At 41.0% G+C, this 16,964-nt stretch overlaps 1 protein-coding gene across 1 annotated transcript; it reads left to right on the forward strand.

Moving 5' to 3' along the window:
- The first annotated feature begins 11 nt into the window (after positions 1-11).
- Positions 12-15,622, forward strand: LOC113567664. Its single transcript, XM_035521446.1, has 10 exons — positions 12-44; positions 4,752-4,798; positions 10,982-11,016; positions 11,109-11,185; positions 11,270-11,487; positions 11,810-12,066; positions 12,276-12,383; positions 12,501-12,645; positions 14,204-14,355; positions 15,292-15,622. The coding sequence occupies exons 3-10, from the start codon at positions 11,002-11,004 to the stop codon at positions 15,337-15,339; spliced, it is 1,020 nt and encodes a 339-aa protein (XP_035377339.1). The 5' UTR covers positions 12-44; positions 4,752-4,798; positions 10,982-11,001; the 3' UTR covers positions 15,340-15,622.
- The last annotated feature ends 1,342 nt before the right edge of the window (positions 15,623-16,964 follow it).

Below are 16,964 nucleotides of genomic sequence, written 5' to 3' on the forward strand. Positions count from 1 at the left end.
TCTGCTCTACTGGAGGATCCACACTGTAAACTGGAGAAACTAGAGTGAGTTACTAACTTACTGTCTCTTGAGACACACAGGAACACAGTCAGAATTCTCTCACAAACATTCACTATTTCTAGTCTATTTATGAAAAAAATATAACCAGTAACACCATCCTAATTTTAGGGAAAATGTATTTAACATTAAAGGTTAATTACAAAGTTAGTTAATATTCGCTCAGTCTCACTAAGGCAGTGTTCTAATAATATACTGTTGGTTATATACTCACGCAAACATTTAATTAATTGAAAGTTTATTGACTCAATCAAAGGAATTAGTCATAAGACATTTTTTAAATGAGAGCTAGACAGACATGACTCGGGTATATGATACTAACTACACGATAGCTATAGGCATAAGTGGGTGGTAGATAGCTAATTAATAAACAAGATGGGTTGCCTAATCTAATTCTGTAAGATTGTAATTACCATGATAACAAATAGCAAACTAGCAATCAAAGCGGACCATGTAGATGAGTTTTGAAATTCAGATCACTGTCCACATGTAATCCTGACATTTTCATTGGCACTGCAACAATCTGGAATATGTCCTGTATTACTCGCCAGGACTCAGATTATTTCACAGTTCAGCTCCATCTGGAACTGCCAACAGAATGAACAAGCTGAGTAAGATGCTTCTGTGGGTTGTTTGTCCTCGGTAACCAGTTGCTACTGTCAGTTACCTTAAGACTAATTTCTTAGCTGACGATTTGAGACTAATTACTACTGGCTGAACTGAACAAATCAGACGTGTCTCTGCTAAAGGGAAACTTCAGTGCAAATGTATGTGATGAACAACATTAAGACAGATGCAGACAGAATGAGTGCTTAAATCAGAAAAAAAGAGGTTCTAGAATTAATGTTTCCACTTTTTTCTAACTCCATTTCAACCTCTTCTCCCAGGAAAAAGCCCATTACTTTTACTGGGTCCAGATTTTTAACCAAATCACTAGATGGGTGTTAACAAAGATGTGAATTAATCAAACTAGAATCCAAGTCATTAATATTGATTTCCTTTGTCTCTGGCTAGAGGGATTCGGATTTCTACCAAGGCATGTTCTGAGTTTATTCATAATAAAAGAAATAAAAACGGTTATACATTTCCTCTAATAATTTGATACCATGAAGCATGGTAGATCTGATTTCCATAGGACACTAACATTGTCAACATACTAATTCACCTGAGGACATCCATGATTAAGACTCAGGAGGTCACAAATTAAAGATGAGAAACAGGATGAGTTTATAAGGCGAGATAATTCAGGTAACACAAATCGCATTATGATGCACTTCTGAGTCGCTATGCATATAGATCTAAACTTCTCAGCGCTAAAATATCCCACATATAAACACTTTGCTTCAGTTTGATATGGTGTGTCTTGTGACAGTCACAGGGTGGCACTGTCATAGCCAAACCATCCTTTTTCAACCTGTATTTTAAAATGATCTTGGGATCACTTTAATATACACTGACAGCTTTGTCATCCAGATAAGGTGAGTTTTGCAAACAGGTTTTTTTAACGGCATTGGACAAGTTCCGAGAGGCAGGGTATGCACACATTCCCCTCTTGTGACTATTACTGCTAAGTCCAGGAGAAGAGGGCAGGAAGCCATGTGATGGGGTCATGTGTCCTTGCAGAAGTCATAAACCTTCCTTTTGTTTTAAAACCTTAATCCTGTTAATTACTGGTGCAGCTTGGACTTACTGGAGGTGGGCGTGATCTGCACATGATGGCTTGGTCATCCCATGGGATGTTGTAAGCTCAGAAGGACTGTCCAAACTCCACTACATGACTAACACTCTGACACCAAAAACACAAACTGAATTGCTATCCCTTTCTCTGACACACACACAGTCGTTTTGTTAGGCACAAACCCTCAGGCATCTGTCTCTTTTTTTCAGAAACATACTAACATCTCTCTCATTCTCTACCTCTCTTGCTCACACACAATATTGTGACTCTCTTACACATGCACTGTCACTCTATCTACATGCACACATTCACTCATACATAGACATTGCTAATTGTTATATTCACCTCTTAGTTTTTCAAACTCACACACACCTCTCTCTTACTCTCTCTCACCCACATTATCTCTCTCATACAAACCTGCTATATTGTTCTCTCCCTCACACACCCACCCATTTGCCTTTTTCAGACACATGTTGCCATTGTGCTAAACACACACGCGCACACATTTCAGTTTTCTTGAAGCTCGTGTCCTCTACGAGAGGCTGGGAGCTTGAGGGTCCTGTGTAGTATCCTAGCTGTTCCCAGGACTGCACTCTTCTGAACGGAGATCCCTAATGTTCCTGGGATCTGTTGGAGCCAATCTCCCATTTTGGGATTCAAAGCCCATGGTGCTCTGATTACCACAGGAACTACTATTGCCTTCACCTTCTATATTGCTTCCAGCACTTCTCTCTCCCACGGCATCTCTCGAGCAGTACCGGCCGTAACCACGAGTGCCCTTCAGTGCGATGCTACTCGGATCCAAGAGATTTTCGTTTGCTTCCATCGCTGTGGAAAATAAAGAGCATATCAGCTCGACATCGCGTCTCCCTTCCTCTGTGCCGCCAGCTTCACACCTTATTTAAAGAACCTCCTGCATTTGCATTCTGCCTCTTGCCTCGTCCCTACTAAAACATTACAGAATGCTTCGACTATCTATGGATCCAGCAGAGGTTCAAGACAGACTGGCCCAACAAGAAGTTGTCAGACTACCTGAGGCAGTTCCGAGACCTTCGCAGGTGGCTCTTACCTCAGCTGCTGTGGTTCCTTCACCGTCTCCCGCGGCCGCTCATTGCATCCCTGTTGCCGTTCCTGAATGGTTTGACGGCTTTCCTGATCGGTACAGGAACTTCCTCATGCAGTGTTCCATGTACGTCTCCCGTTATGCCATGCAGTTTGTCACCGAAGCGGACCGCATCCAATTCGTATCGTCACTGTTGACTGGTGAGGCAGGAGCGTGGGGAACCGCCCTATGGGACAGCCAGGACCCAGCGTTGGTCAGAGACGGGATTCTACAATCTTTTCAAGGTTGTGTTCGATCATCCTGCTGGTGGGAGAGATGCATGGCTGGAGTGAAACAGCACTGAAAACCGTGTTTCGTTACGGGCTCTCCTTCTCCAAAACAGACACGACAGGGAAACATGGATGCCAGGAGGGTGGCCAGTTGACATCCTGGACCATGTCCAGGCCTGGAGCTTGTCCAGCTCCTTGTACTTGTGACCTTTTCTTGGACATCTGTTGGATATGGATGCCTCCTTTTCCCCATATGCTTTTCTTGGGCGGCCAGAGCTGTTAATCTTTGCTTGGTAGTCTCCAAGGCCTCAGATATGGGCAGCTTGTTATGCATCTCAGGTATCAAAATAGGCTACCGCTCCTTGATCAAGTATCTGAAGTATCATTGTTGCTGTGGCATATATAAGCTGGTTGGACTCACTGATGGTCACAGTAATGATCGTTTGTAGTGCTGCATTCACATCTTTTCAGCAGCTCTTCAGGTACTTCACTTGGTATTGGTAGTTTGCTACGACTAGAGTTAAGCTTGGTGCAAGGACTCATTGGGTCTTGGTGTGACCTGTTGTCTTGGCTCACTCTTCTCATAGCTTTTGTGGTGTTACTTGCAGATGTTGGAACACAGAGCTACTAGTTTCAGTGATGGTCTAGATGTTGGGTCGAAGCAACCATGGTTCCCACATCCACTGCATATACCCTCTCACACTGAGGTTTCTTGTATAGTAGCATTACAACAATCCTCTATTCTCTACTCTCATACATTAGTGTATTTGGTTTAGTAACTTGTTGTTGTTGTTGTTGTTGTTGTTGTTGTTTTTATCAGTTTAGTACATTAGATGGGGCCAGTATTACAAAAACTGCCATCCTGGGGTTTTCTTGTGCAACGGTGTTGAGTGTATACTGAGAATGATGTGGTCGAGGAAGAACATCCAGTGAAAGGGGATCCTACAGGTGTGAGAGGAGGACATCAAGAACAGTTCTGATAGTTCTGCTGGTACTCCAACTAACAAGTCTAAATACACAGCTGGTCACTGCATAGCATGAATAGGCTATAATGGTAAATGAACAGTTCAGATGTCATAGCTGTCTAAGGGAAACGGAATAATCAAGTGGGTTAAAAAGCACAAATTGCATCACTGAGCAGTAGAAAGGCATTGATGTTGGAGCATGCTGATGGGAAGGTCAGAATTTGGCACAATCAGCATGTGGTTCTAAAGGCCAAAGAAGCTCCCAATTTCTACTAAACGGGTTTAGTAGAATATTGAACTCACCTGTGTACTTAAGCCCGTCTCAAACATTAGGACACTGCCAAGTATTGCCTTTAGAATCCTATGCATACCGTGTGTTCTTTTGGATTCTATTTCTGTGTACTGAACCTTGACTTAGTGATTCCTGTTTCTGATTTTTGCCTGCCCCTTTGGAATTCTGCTGCCTGGATTATTGGATGGTCTTTATGGTTTTGACACGGACTGTTTCCTACTTTCGAGTTGCTCCTTTTTTGTGACCGTTTCCACTACCTTGTTGTGTGTTTTATCAGAGCGTCTGCTTTTTGCCTGGCCCTTAACAGTGTACATCAATTCATTCCATATATATTGGTATTCATTTTATCGGTGTTTATTCCATATATATTGAGAGAGAAACTGTTAACAGAATAGCTACAAGTTAATGTTCAATGCTTTCATTGTAGATTTCCGAGTTCAACATTGTCAACTTCAACAGTCGAATATCACTCAGGTGAGTTCTACAATATGATGTTTTAATTGTTTCATGATTTCTTACCCTGGAATTATTCAACTGCTTACTTGTGTCTTGTCAGTATAAGGGTCCCTTTAATTTTATTAGCCTTGAAGCCACATTTTTCTTAGATGGATGATTGGTCGGTCTGTGTAACTGTATATCTAAGCTGGGGGGCCACTGTAGGAACAGTTGTTGAATTTTAATGTTATTTAATTCATTGTAAAATTCAAGTTTAAACATATTTTCACAGTCATAAATATGAATGAAAGAAATAACTATTTTGCTATAAACCTACACTATGGTGGTAGTGGTAATTCAGTGGTTAAGGTACTTGACTAGTAATCAGCAGTTCAAGCCCCACTGCCGGGTTGCTGTTGGCCCCCTGAGCCATTAACCATTTGGGGTTATTAACCATTAACCCTCAATTGCTCAATCATAATTGCAAGTTGCTTTGAATAAAAATGTCAGCTACCTGTCAAACGGAATTGGGAATTGAAAAGTGGGCCACTTTGTGAGTTTTTTCTTGATTGGGCTTTGAATGAACAAATAAACTGAGGGAGAAAAGAAATGGGGTTGAGGAAACAACGGAAATAAATGAAATGAACAAAACAAAAGGGTAAGAATTGAAATCAGAGGGGAAGAACTGCATAAGACATGACAATTTAGAGATTGTGCTAACTTGGTTACGACTGACCTGCACAAAGATCTAACGGCACTATTAGAAACTTGCCTGAGAGGGAAGGATACTCTTATTTCTATTGTTATATAGACAAATGAGGGGAGGAACTATTAACCTGGACAGAATTCTCTAGGAAATGCAACTCGCTAGAGACACCCCGCGACAGCATGCCAATGGAAAATTCAGCTCTTGCTTCCGGTCCGAGGGACAGACAAAACCAAGGTCATGCGGGTGAATCGTCAAACCAAGGTGCAGATAACTATTGGGCAGCAAACGGTGGAGGACATCAAGTTCACATATCTCGGCAGCATAGTATCCAATAATGACGGCAGCTCAGAAGCGGACGTTCGATGTAGGATCGGAAAGGCGGCGGCTGTGTTCCAGCGTCTATGCCGCATCTGGTCCTCAACAACAATCAATACAGGAATCAAAATGCGTCTGTACTCCACAATCGTCATCCCAACCGCCATTTACGCCAGTGAATCCTGGAGGAACACAAAGAGGATCGCCCAGAAACTAAACGTTTTCCATCAATGGTGCCTCCGCCGAATATTGGGCATCTCGTATAAGGACAGAATTACCAATGAGGAAGTTCTTCAATGGAGTGGATTGCGGAAGCTGGAAGAAATCGTCACCGAACGCAGAATGCGCCTCGCTGGTCATCTCCTACGTCTTCCAGACAAACGCATCTCAAAGGCAGCTGTACACTGGACACCGACAGGAGGAAAGCGAAAGCAAGGCCGACCCAAAACCACCTGGAGATCAACCTTCATCACCGACCTAAAAACTACTGACATACGCTCATTGGCCAAAGCCAGAGACGCTGCAGCCGATAGGACCCGTTGGAGAGCGCTTGTTGCCCAATGCACCAAGGAGTGCGGGAGGAACTAAAGCTGCCCGCAAAGAGGGTCAAATTTTGGTGTAGCCCAAGTCAGTTGAAAATTACACCTGATCCCGAACCTTTTCTGCACCATCAGTGACCCCAAAAGAGGTGGGAAAAAAAGAAGTGGTGGAGAGCAAATTACATGAGTTAAGACAGACTAACAGGACAGTACTTCTCGCAAGAGGTTCCAGCTTCACCTTTTCTGGTTACAACACAAGCACAGTACACGCAGATCCCCTTGCATGCGGTGGGTCGTACCACGTGACTTTTGGGCGAGGAGCAGTCTGTGACAGTAGTGATGTTTGGTTAGGAGATGTCTTTTACACTATAACGGGTGGGATCAGTTACACTGAAATACCTACTGCGAAGGTATTTCTAGATGTAGTGTTGATGTCCTTACAAGCAATATAAAGCACACAATTATATATATTAAAGCAGTTACATTTTCATCAAGATCTGGCATAATCAAATGAATCACTTGACGGCATCAAATATTCTTAAAATGCAATGCAAAGTACATGCTTACCAATTTTTAGCCAACTACATGCAACCGTTCACCAGAAATCCCATGCTGTATGCACTGTTTTTTTGGTTAATTTCCACAACAGTCATGCCTGTCCTTTATAAATGACCTATTAAACATGCTTCTTGTATACATTAACTAACTTCAGATTTTGTCATAAATTCAATTACCATCAAATCAGCTGGAAAGATTTAACATTTTTAAATAGTATATAGAATGTTCTTTATTTTCTTGCTCAAATCTTTGTACAAAAACATGTTCCTAACACAAAATATGCAAGCCTTTAGCTACCACAGAATTACTCATTTAGCAGTGTTCGTTAGAACATGTTTGAAAGAACACCCCCCTTTTTTAATTGCATAGTTGCTGTTGGGCCATAAAGAGCTATTTTTTTGAGTGATACTCATTCACTGTTAGCCTACCCATTGGTACTATCAAGGCACTTAGCCCCCGTTTTAAGGTTATTTTTGAACTACTGATGCTGAGGCAGTAACTGCCATTGCTGCTGCTATGACCACTAGGAGGTATGGAGATTGTGCTCGGCACACTGGGTCTAGCTTAGATGAAAGGATGCAACAGGGTGTAACTTCCCTCCATGCTCTTGTAACAGAACTGAAGCTATACATTTTTTTTTTCTTGAAGTCAACAGTGTATCAAATTCGGTATTGACAGAACAGATAATGAAACTAATAGTTGTTTAATCTCGGTTAATCATATGCTTCATCTGTCCATCTAATATGCAGCTGCCATTAGGCTGGAATATATATATATATATCAGATTCATTAATAGTTGTACTTGCTCTGCATGGTTTGGTATCCGTTGTTTGCAGAAATTAATTAGTCCTAGAAATTGCACCGTTTGCCTCTTAGTTACTCAGAATGGTGTATGCAATATGCCATTTTTCTCATGTCTTCCAGTTTTGTCCCTTGACTAATGCTGTAACAAATATTTTGGGGCCATGACACTAAAGGATTGGCCTCCTACAGACACCAATCTACACTTGTGGATGGAAAGGAGACCTACATCAGAGGACCAAAGTGTACGGAGGGGGCACTAAGGGTGTAAGAGTTGAGCTAGATAGGGAGGTGCAAGACCATGCAGAGCTTTGAAAGTAAGGAGGAGGATGTTGAACTGAATGTGCTCAGGGACAGGGAGCCATTGTAGCTGATGCAGACTAGGGGTGATGTGGGTTAATTTCCATATATTAAGGAGGATTCTTGCAGCTGAGTTTTGGACATATTGGAGTGGATAGTGTTGTTAGGGATGCCAACGAAGACAGTTACAGTAGTCAAGATGGGAGGTGATGAAGACCTGAACCAGGGTCTCAGTGTCGTGTATGGACAGCATGGACCTAAACCTAGCAATATTGCAGAGGTGAAAAAAAGGCATCTTTGACCAGTCAAAGGAGTCAAAAAGTACACCAAAGGTTACTAACCGTGGATGAGGAACTGATCAAAACACTGTCCAGATTTAATTTTAAATTGAAGAAATTTGAGATTTTGGACTTCGTGCCAATAAGTAGAAATTTAGTTTTAAGAAGTTTATGCTTATCCACTGCTTGAGATATAACAGGAGGTAGTAAGGTAGTGTTAGCCTTGGCGCTAAAATAAATCAGTGTGTCATCTGCATAACAGTGGAAATGAAGACCATGCCTGTGGATAATCTGACCAAGGGGTAGCATATAGATAATGAACAGGAGAGGGCCAAGGACAGAACTATGGGGAACACCTTGAGTTACAGTAGCGGTGTGCGATTTGTGTTGACCTAAAACAACAATTGGTTCTCATCTCAAATAAAACACTTCAAGAACTGTATTACTAAGGCCAATGGTTTAGAGGCAGGCAATGAGTATGTTATGTTAATTGTGTCAAATGTGGCACTTAAACTTTTCTACATTGACTATACCAAGCCAGGGCACACAACTTTATGTTCCATTTATATGTAAAGTTAACACAGGATAAAGCACTAACAGCATTGCTGAAAATTAAGAAGGCCAGCCAAAGAGAAGTGATTTATTAAATTTTTTTTCCCCACACAGCCATCTGCTCTCTTTCCAACTGAACTCACGCGCACAATATACGTGACCATAAAGAATAGCTAGGTATCTATTAAAGACACAGTATAACTGTCTGTTACAACTTGACTCCTAAGTAGTTTTTTAAGGTTTTTTTTTTTCTGCCTTTGCATTTCTTTGAGTGACTATGAAAATGTGTGTTACGTGAATGACACATCATGTGCTGTTTGTGCCTACATAAGAAGTAAATTGGATAAATTGCCAAGCAAAAATGTTATGCTTGCTAAAGAGCATTCTGTTTCTCACACTCAAGTCTGAGCGAGCCGGCTAGCTATCAAATACCTTCGCTAAACGTACAACAGTTTGTCACGTCTACAGACCTGAGCGTTCCCCCTTATCATGGCAACCTAGTCACGTCCGGGTTTTCGTTTGTCTCCATGGTTCCCTGTCTGATTCCCTTTCACTCCAGCTGTTTGTCGTTGAGCCTTGATTAGTGTGTCTACTTAAACCCTGTATCTCTTGCTTCTTATTTGTCGGTCATTGTTTGTTTATTCCTTGTCTCTGGTTAGATCTCGTTTGTCCGCGAGCATGTGTTTAGTTCTCTCCCGTTTAATCCCGCTTCTCATTCCTCGCCCCACGTTCATGTTTTCTCCCCGCGCGCTCTGTTTGTTGTTTTACTTGTCTAGTTCCTCTTGTTTGTCTATTTTAGTCTTTGTTCTAGTTGGTATTGTTAGTCTGTCTGTTAATAAACACATTTCATTATTATATTATGGCTTCCCTGGTTAATTCATTCTTACATAACATCCCGCGCGTCGGCACTTTGCAAGTGTATTCGCTCTCCACCCATCCCGTGTTACAGTTTGTGTCTTTAGGTTCTTCTAATGGTATAACTGCTGTCAAACTAAAGTCTATTGTAATGTTAGACGTGGTTCAGTATCACTGTGATCTTAAAAAGAAAACACATTTAGATCGGACTCCTATTACATTGACTACATCTAGGTTTTCCTGCAGTTATTATGCAGGTTTTCACTTTGAAGTATTGACACGGAGCTACCATTCCATCAGCACCCATGCAAGAGGTCAGTCTGGCGTGTGACCTTCAGAATTGTAATGCTGTTGGCCCGAGTGCCACAGGGCGCGGGGAAGGACGTTTATTAATATTAAATGTTGACAACATGGGTGGTACTCACATAAGACATCTACGGTGAACATGACTACACATTAACACTGAGAAAAGAACCCATTAAGGGCGAGTACACAGACTAACATTACGACTACAGCGATGTTTACATATATCGACTTTAACACATAAGTAGCGACATAGTTGCAATGACCAACAAGGGTGCACACACTGAGAGGGGTTTAAATAGACAAACCAATACATAACATTAAACCCTGTGCACATGTGTGCAATCCCAGGGGGCGTGGTTACAAAACAGTACACACACACGAATCCCCCTGCATGCAGCTGGCCGTACCACGTGACTTGTAGGGGCGGAGCGTTCCGTGACAAGAATGATGTGCAGCGGTAACCTCACCAGTCGGATCTTGATGGTACATTTCAAAAACCAAAAATGACGCACCCCATGTTGCTGAGGTCACAAACTGGGGAGGTTTGATTGCCTGCCTTCAGCATCCCAAAACTCTGAGTCATGAAGAAAAGAATGGACTGAATCACAATGGGAATTCATTGACCAGAAAGAAAAATGTCTTTGTTGCTTTACTTTATTTTCCTAAATGCACCTATATAAAAAGAATAGAACTGACAAATCAGTGACAATAAAAGGTCCCAGCCTTTTTGATTGATTTGCTGCGTCTATATTTATTGACAAGTCAGCAAGCTTACATAAAGAGAGAAATTGGTCAGAATGCAATTTAGTTTTCCAGACCATTGCAATGTAATTTGTTGATGGATACAAGAACTGTTTGATGCACTATAAAACATCTAAGACACATGTAAGATGCATCAGATCTGATTTTGGATGAATTAATAAAGTTGTATTTCCGTAATTGAATTAACCAGTCTTAACTACACTTGTTTATGCATGTCTGCTTCTGTTTTTTTGTTTGTTTCAAGCAGAAACAAAGCATCCTGGAAAGATGGACATGGAGCATGTGGGTAGAACATGTATGTGCATGTGTTAAATATTTAGTTCTTCTTCTAGATGTTCATTGTAAATGTATTGCTCTGTTTTCCACCTCCACAGCAATTTACACATCTTGAACTTTTCATTCCTGAAGAGACTGAAAAGGGTTCAGAAATCAAGGGCAGTAATTCATACAGGTATGTGCCTGCTTCTGTTATTGTGTTCTTCATTGAACTAAAAAGAAAGTTACTGTAACATTTTCATTGTCTTCTGTCCTGTAGGTTCATGTGCCCTCATGCTGGTCAGTTCCAGTGCAAATTGACCAATCTTGTGTTTAAGATGGAAGGAAAAGGGGAAGTGATGTATAGAATCGTTTCCTGGGATACCCATCCTATGGACGGCTTGGCTCATATGCAGCCGATAGGACCCCTGTATGATATTAACTGCATCCAAGGTTTAGTCAGTCATCTCTATCTCCCACACTGTGAGATTATGTATGGTAAGTTCATTTCTGATTTGTAAAATTATACATATTGCCAAGTGGTACTGTGCAAAAAAGAATGGAGGCCTTTTTTTAAATTATTTTTTAACTTAATTTATTTCATGGGTGCCCCCCTCTGCACGGCTCTCCCCTATGTCAGTAGTAGTTTCATCGTGATATGGTACACTTACTGTACAGTGCACCGGTCTATGTGCAATGCGTTCAGTTTGAGCAGCAACAGTGATAATGTTGGCCATGTGCAACCTTTTCACGGTCTCTGCTAGATACATTTGTTTATGAAGGCAAATCAACTTCTGTCCTGCTTGTTTGTGTTTTGCAGAGGAAAGTAAGGTTCATCTGGCAGTGGCACATTTTACTGCTGACAGTGTAGAGCTCATACAGCCACTTCAAGTGACAAACACACATGTGATCATAGACATCCAAGGCTTCTCCCTCTTTGGCCTTTTATTGAATAAAATGTTTGGTTCGTCTTGCATCAATGCTCAAGTGCTACTATTCTACAAAGAAATGACTGACAGGGGAAGAAGAAAAAAACTGCACATACATTTGCTGCCAATGATTGTATCTGTTGATGAGGTAATCTGACAACTTAATTCATACTAATTTTAAAACGAATGATACAAAATGATTGTGTTTGTCAGCATTGTATTTGACTGACTGCAGTTCCTCTAGAGTATTTATTTCAGGGCCTACTTGAAATTCAACAGAAATATATTGTTTAGTCTTACATAAAAACACATACAAGTACCATCTCAACTCTCAATACCAGTATTATTGCCTTAAAGGTGGCGAATCGACAAAATGACTTCAGAAACATTACAACCAGCTCCAAATGCCAGCTGATTCCTGGTAGAAAATACAGACCAAAATGTGAACATAAATTTCAGCCTCAGGTAAATCAAAGCCTACTCCATAATACTAAAATAGTTACTATTAAAACATCAGCCATCTGCAGTAAGTTGACCAATGTTGACACTTCATTTTATTCAACTGACATTGCACTTCCTTAGGATGAAACGTTTGACCGTAACTGTGGTCCCAATTATCATCCCACATTTGAAGTGTTTCTTGAGGCTGAGGTTGAAGAAATCACAATAGGTCTTTTGGATAAAGAAGGCAAGGAGGTGTGGGAACCACGTCTGGTAGTTCTTACAGGTAACTGGAACTGTGGAACGCACATCAATTTTATTATCATTCCTACTAACCAGAGAGGTGCTACCTTGGAAGTACAACAAAGTGCCAAGACTTTTCTGGGCTTTCAGACTTTGCTTAGCATATTTTCCTGGTAGTTTGTGCTCCAAAATGCCCAATTATGTATAATGTGCAAATTCTCAAGATTTCAATTGGTCTTTGGGCTTTTTTGTGGACAGCAGTACTAGTATTCTGAGTGAATATTCTGACTGGAATGCATTTTGTTGTGATATAACACCACCTATAGTCTGTTTGAAATAGCAAAATATAAATTATTGACCAACTTTCATGTCTGTAAAACTTACAGTTTGGTCTGCCCAGTTAATTTTAGGGAATGAACATTGGCTAGTAGGTCTACACGGTTCATTCTCTGAACAGAAATTGGAGAATAGGATTACATCCATCCATTCACCAATAGCATGCCCAAATGTTGGCCAAATTTTGTGAAACTTGACAGGCTTCTAGAAAGTCCATCCCTGAACAGACCATTATGACAGTCCAAGGGTAGCATTTTCCATAAATATAAGTCCATAATGCTTTCTTAGGTGTAGCATGTCTTTTCGTTTTTCTAATAAATTTTGATTTCATATTTCTAATCACCTAGCACTGATACATAAATACATAGAGAATTGCTCTTTAGTATTTATCCTGCTGAGTCAGTTCTAGCACTGATTCCCATATTCCAAAACATGATTTTTTTGTCATAAATGTACCAAAATATGGAATGAAAACTTGTCATGAAAATTGTGTGTAGTTAGTTTCATGAACAACTGCTTCAAATAATGCAGTGTAAAAAATGTTTCACATATACAGTACTTTCCCAAAATAAAAAAAGAGCTTAGCATTTTTAGAAAAAGTCTACATGTTTTAGTGTAACGGTGAGCGGTAAGGAGGCGGACGCATGTGCGGAGAAGAGCGAACTTTAATGGGGCAAATCTAGAATCAGAGTCGTTAAAGCAGTCCAGGGTCAAAGAGCCGACACTGAAAGCATGGGGATACATGAGACAAGGGCTAGGATACACGAGTAACTAAACACAAAGTGACGAAAACTAAACACACGGAAGCACACAGGTTAAGCAGGCTATAACAGAGACTAGGGAACACGAAGGCTAGGATAACACAAAGACATGGAGTACAAAGTACAACCATTAGAATAAACATACCCAACCATCAATGAACAGCAAAATCACAGGGATCAAGACGGGGTTTAAATACATGAACTTAACGACGCGAAACGAGGGACAGGTGTGGAAAATTAAACTACAGAATAGAACTAAGGTACACAAGACAGGGAGGAACACGGAAGCTGGGGGGGACTGATCATGACATTTAGTTCTCCAAGATCTTCTGTGATTCCATTTGTAAGAGAACATGGTGCTGTAATTATTATTCTCAGGAGTAAGAACAAAAGCTGAAAGCTTGTCTTTTGCACAAGACTGAACATGGGTTTGACTGAACGTTATCCTCTGTGTCTTCTTCTTTCTGCCTAACGTTACATCTTTTCACTCTCATGTGAACCCAGATCAGACTCGACCAGCTGATACCATTAGAGACACGAGTGTCACAGGCCAGACAACCACAGCCCAGAGTAGCCCAGGCCAGACCATCACAACTCCGACTGACACAGACCAGACCATCAAAGCTCAGTCTGGAAGCTTCGTCAATGCACAGGCTGTAAGTGGCAATGTGTTTACTGGTCCAGTTAACTTTTAATACATTTTACCTCTTGCTGTAACACAAGCTTATGTTACTGCATGAGGGTTACCTGCTAAGTATTCGATTTGGTAACCTTTTTCCTGGTAATATTCATACCAGAAGACAGTCTGTTATTATAAACAACCTGGGAAGATGGAGAATACTGTTGCGTGGGGAGTGTTTTATTAACATGGTCACAGTGTCACTAATTATTAAAGCACCGCTCTGATACCACCACCTTAAGGAGAATTTCCAGCTTGCTACCCATGAGTGAATGAGTGAGCATGAGCGTGAGTTACAATCTAATTTCATGATGTGCTTCGCATCTACAAAAGTAATGAAGGGCTCAACAAACACAAAACAAACTGAACAGACAAAAGGAAAAATGAGAACTAAACACAGAACTGGCAGTCATACAATACGTAGTGTACAATTAAACAATTCACTGTTTATAAACTCTGCCATGATGAAAGAGGAATAAGCACTAGATGTTGATTCTCAGGGGATTTGGAGTAACAAGGATGAACCCATGAACTGCATATACAGAATGATTCATTCCTATGGTTGTTCTTTCCTGTAAATAATGTACACTTCTCTATAAATACTATTGTTTTTTTTTAAATCTTGGAATATGCTTTTTACTATTATATGGAGCACAATAATAAACATGTTTATCCATTCTTACGTTTTTGTTTGTTTGCAGTAACAGTCAGCAGTAACAACAATGTTTGAGGAAACAGGAAGCAGATTTACGTCATAGCTGTTTTAATTCAGAAGTTGTTCAGTCTGGGAGCACCAGATGTGTGGTGGTGGTGATTTAGATGATTAATTAGCAGGAGAGGTGTGACGTTTGCGGCACAGAAGAAGTGAGAGATGGGCTTGTAACAAAGTGCTCTTTATTTTCCGTTGTCCTAGCGATGGAAACACTCTAACACAAAAAAAACTCTTGAGTCGGCGCAGTGATCGGATGAGACTGGCGTCTTAGGTCCTCTAATGTGCAGCCCCGATTCTTGGGATCTGGGGATTTAAATAGGCAGATCATGATTACACACAGGTGAGTATCAGTATGCCGGCGATCGGGAGCAGGGCAGGTAAGGGGTGTGAGCCAGCCAACCAACCGTGACGAGAGGTAGAGTGATGTAACGCAGTTCTAGGCGTGACAAACGCAACAAACCCTGCATACATCTGGTATTACCAAAAGCCACAACTATTTATGTTATTACCTATTTGTTATTGTTGGGCTCAATAAACGTTACATCACAATCACAACTGTCTTTTGCCTATTTAATACTGTAACGTTTACATCATCTTAGTTTTGAAAAAATGTACTTTTGCTTGTTTTTATTTAATTGAGTGGTATTGACACTGGTAAAATATGGAGTTGGAGATGCATGGAGTTGGAGGTACAGGCGCACACAAAAGTGTTAAAAACTAACAAATTAACATAACCATGGCAAGCCAACTGAATGGCAGAGACAGCTGAGAGCCAATAGCCTTTTCTGGTACAGAACCATGTACTTACTCATAGGTAATCTGACCAATTAGAATCAATATGCAAATTATGGAAAACCATATGTGCAGCTAAACAGCTAAAATGTTCAGAGAAAATCTGCCTCCTTTAGTACTGATTATGTATTATATCCAAATACATTTGTTATTTCCCTGTTTTCTTGTTTTACATGTTTTGTGTTAGGCATTGTTTTGCATTTGATAGATTACTGTTTGGCTGGTTTGGTTGCAAAAATAGTATTGATTATGCTACTATTTATTCATTCATACATCAACCTTGCCAGATGTTCTCCTCATAAACCTTCATTGCTTGATGTATTAGGTACAGGTGTGTATATAGGTGAGGCTCTAAATGGGGCTATTACCAATCAAGGACAGCTACTCAGCCAATATCAGCATTTACTTGAGGGCTTCGTGCAATCTATGTACACAATTGCCAAACAGATGTCTGAACTCAGGCAGTGTATGAGAGAGTTCACTTCCTGGCTACAACTAATGGATATGACTCCCCAGTTCACCCCACCACCAGCCTCCATTGCTGCACCTCTCAGCACTCAAGCAGCTGTTCCTGTAATGGGGCTCAAACCCAGATGATGACACCAACAGTCTTCTAGGTAAGCTGTCATGCTTTAATGATGGTGGGCTCGTGTGCAAAACAGTTAAATCTTAGAACAGGCAAAACGAGAGGAAAAACTAAACACCATGCCGAGCGTGGAAAAAGGGAGAACAAAGGACGCCGCAGGAAGAATGACGACCCCAATGCACTGGGGAAAACCAAACTAAAACTTCCCAAACAAAACCAGAAAACGGGGAGGAATTTTAATGGCTAAGGGGAGCCTCGGGAGAGAGACAGACTCGAGAGGGGGAAACTGGAGAAGGGAGAGGATGTGTAAAAAGACTGCAGAGGTGCAGAGCAGAAGTGAGGTGTTGTGTAAGGGCTCGCAAACCGCAATACCCGAAGTTACCAGCTAGGAGCTTGGCTCAAAACTTTAGCAAAGACCCAGCACTGAGTGACTGGGTCACTGGACTTGTATACATCTAGCCCAGGTGTTGGACATCAAGCCTGATTAGTAGTGTGC

The sequence above is a fragment of the Electrophorus electricus genome, chromosome 22 (genome assembly GCF_013358815.1).
Source record: "Electrophorus electricus isolate fEleEle1 chromosome 22, fEleEle1.pri, whole genome shotgun sequence".
NCBI lineage: Eukaryota > Metazoa > Chordata > Actinopteri > Gymnotiformes > Gymnotidae > Electrophorus > Electrophorus electricus.

Excerpts from the sequence above, each read along its gene's own strand:
- LOC113567664 (XM_035521446.1), top strand. Across the intron at positions 11,186-11,269 it reads AAGGGCAGTAATTCATACAG|GTTCATGTGCCCTCATGCTG; the intron begins GTATGTGCCTGC and ends TCTGTCCTGTAG. Across the intron at positions 14,356-15,291 it reads GCTTCGTCAATGCACAGGCT|CGATGGAAACACTCTAACAC; the intron begins GTAAGTGGCAAT and ends CCGTTGTCCTAG.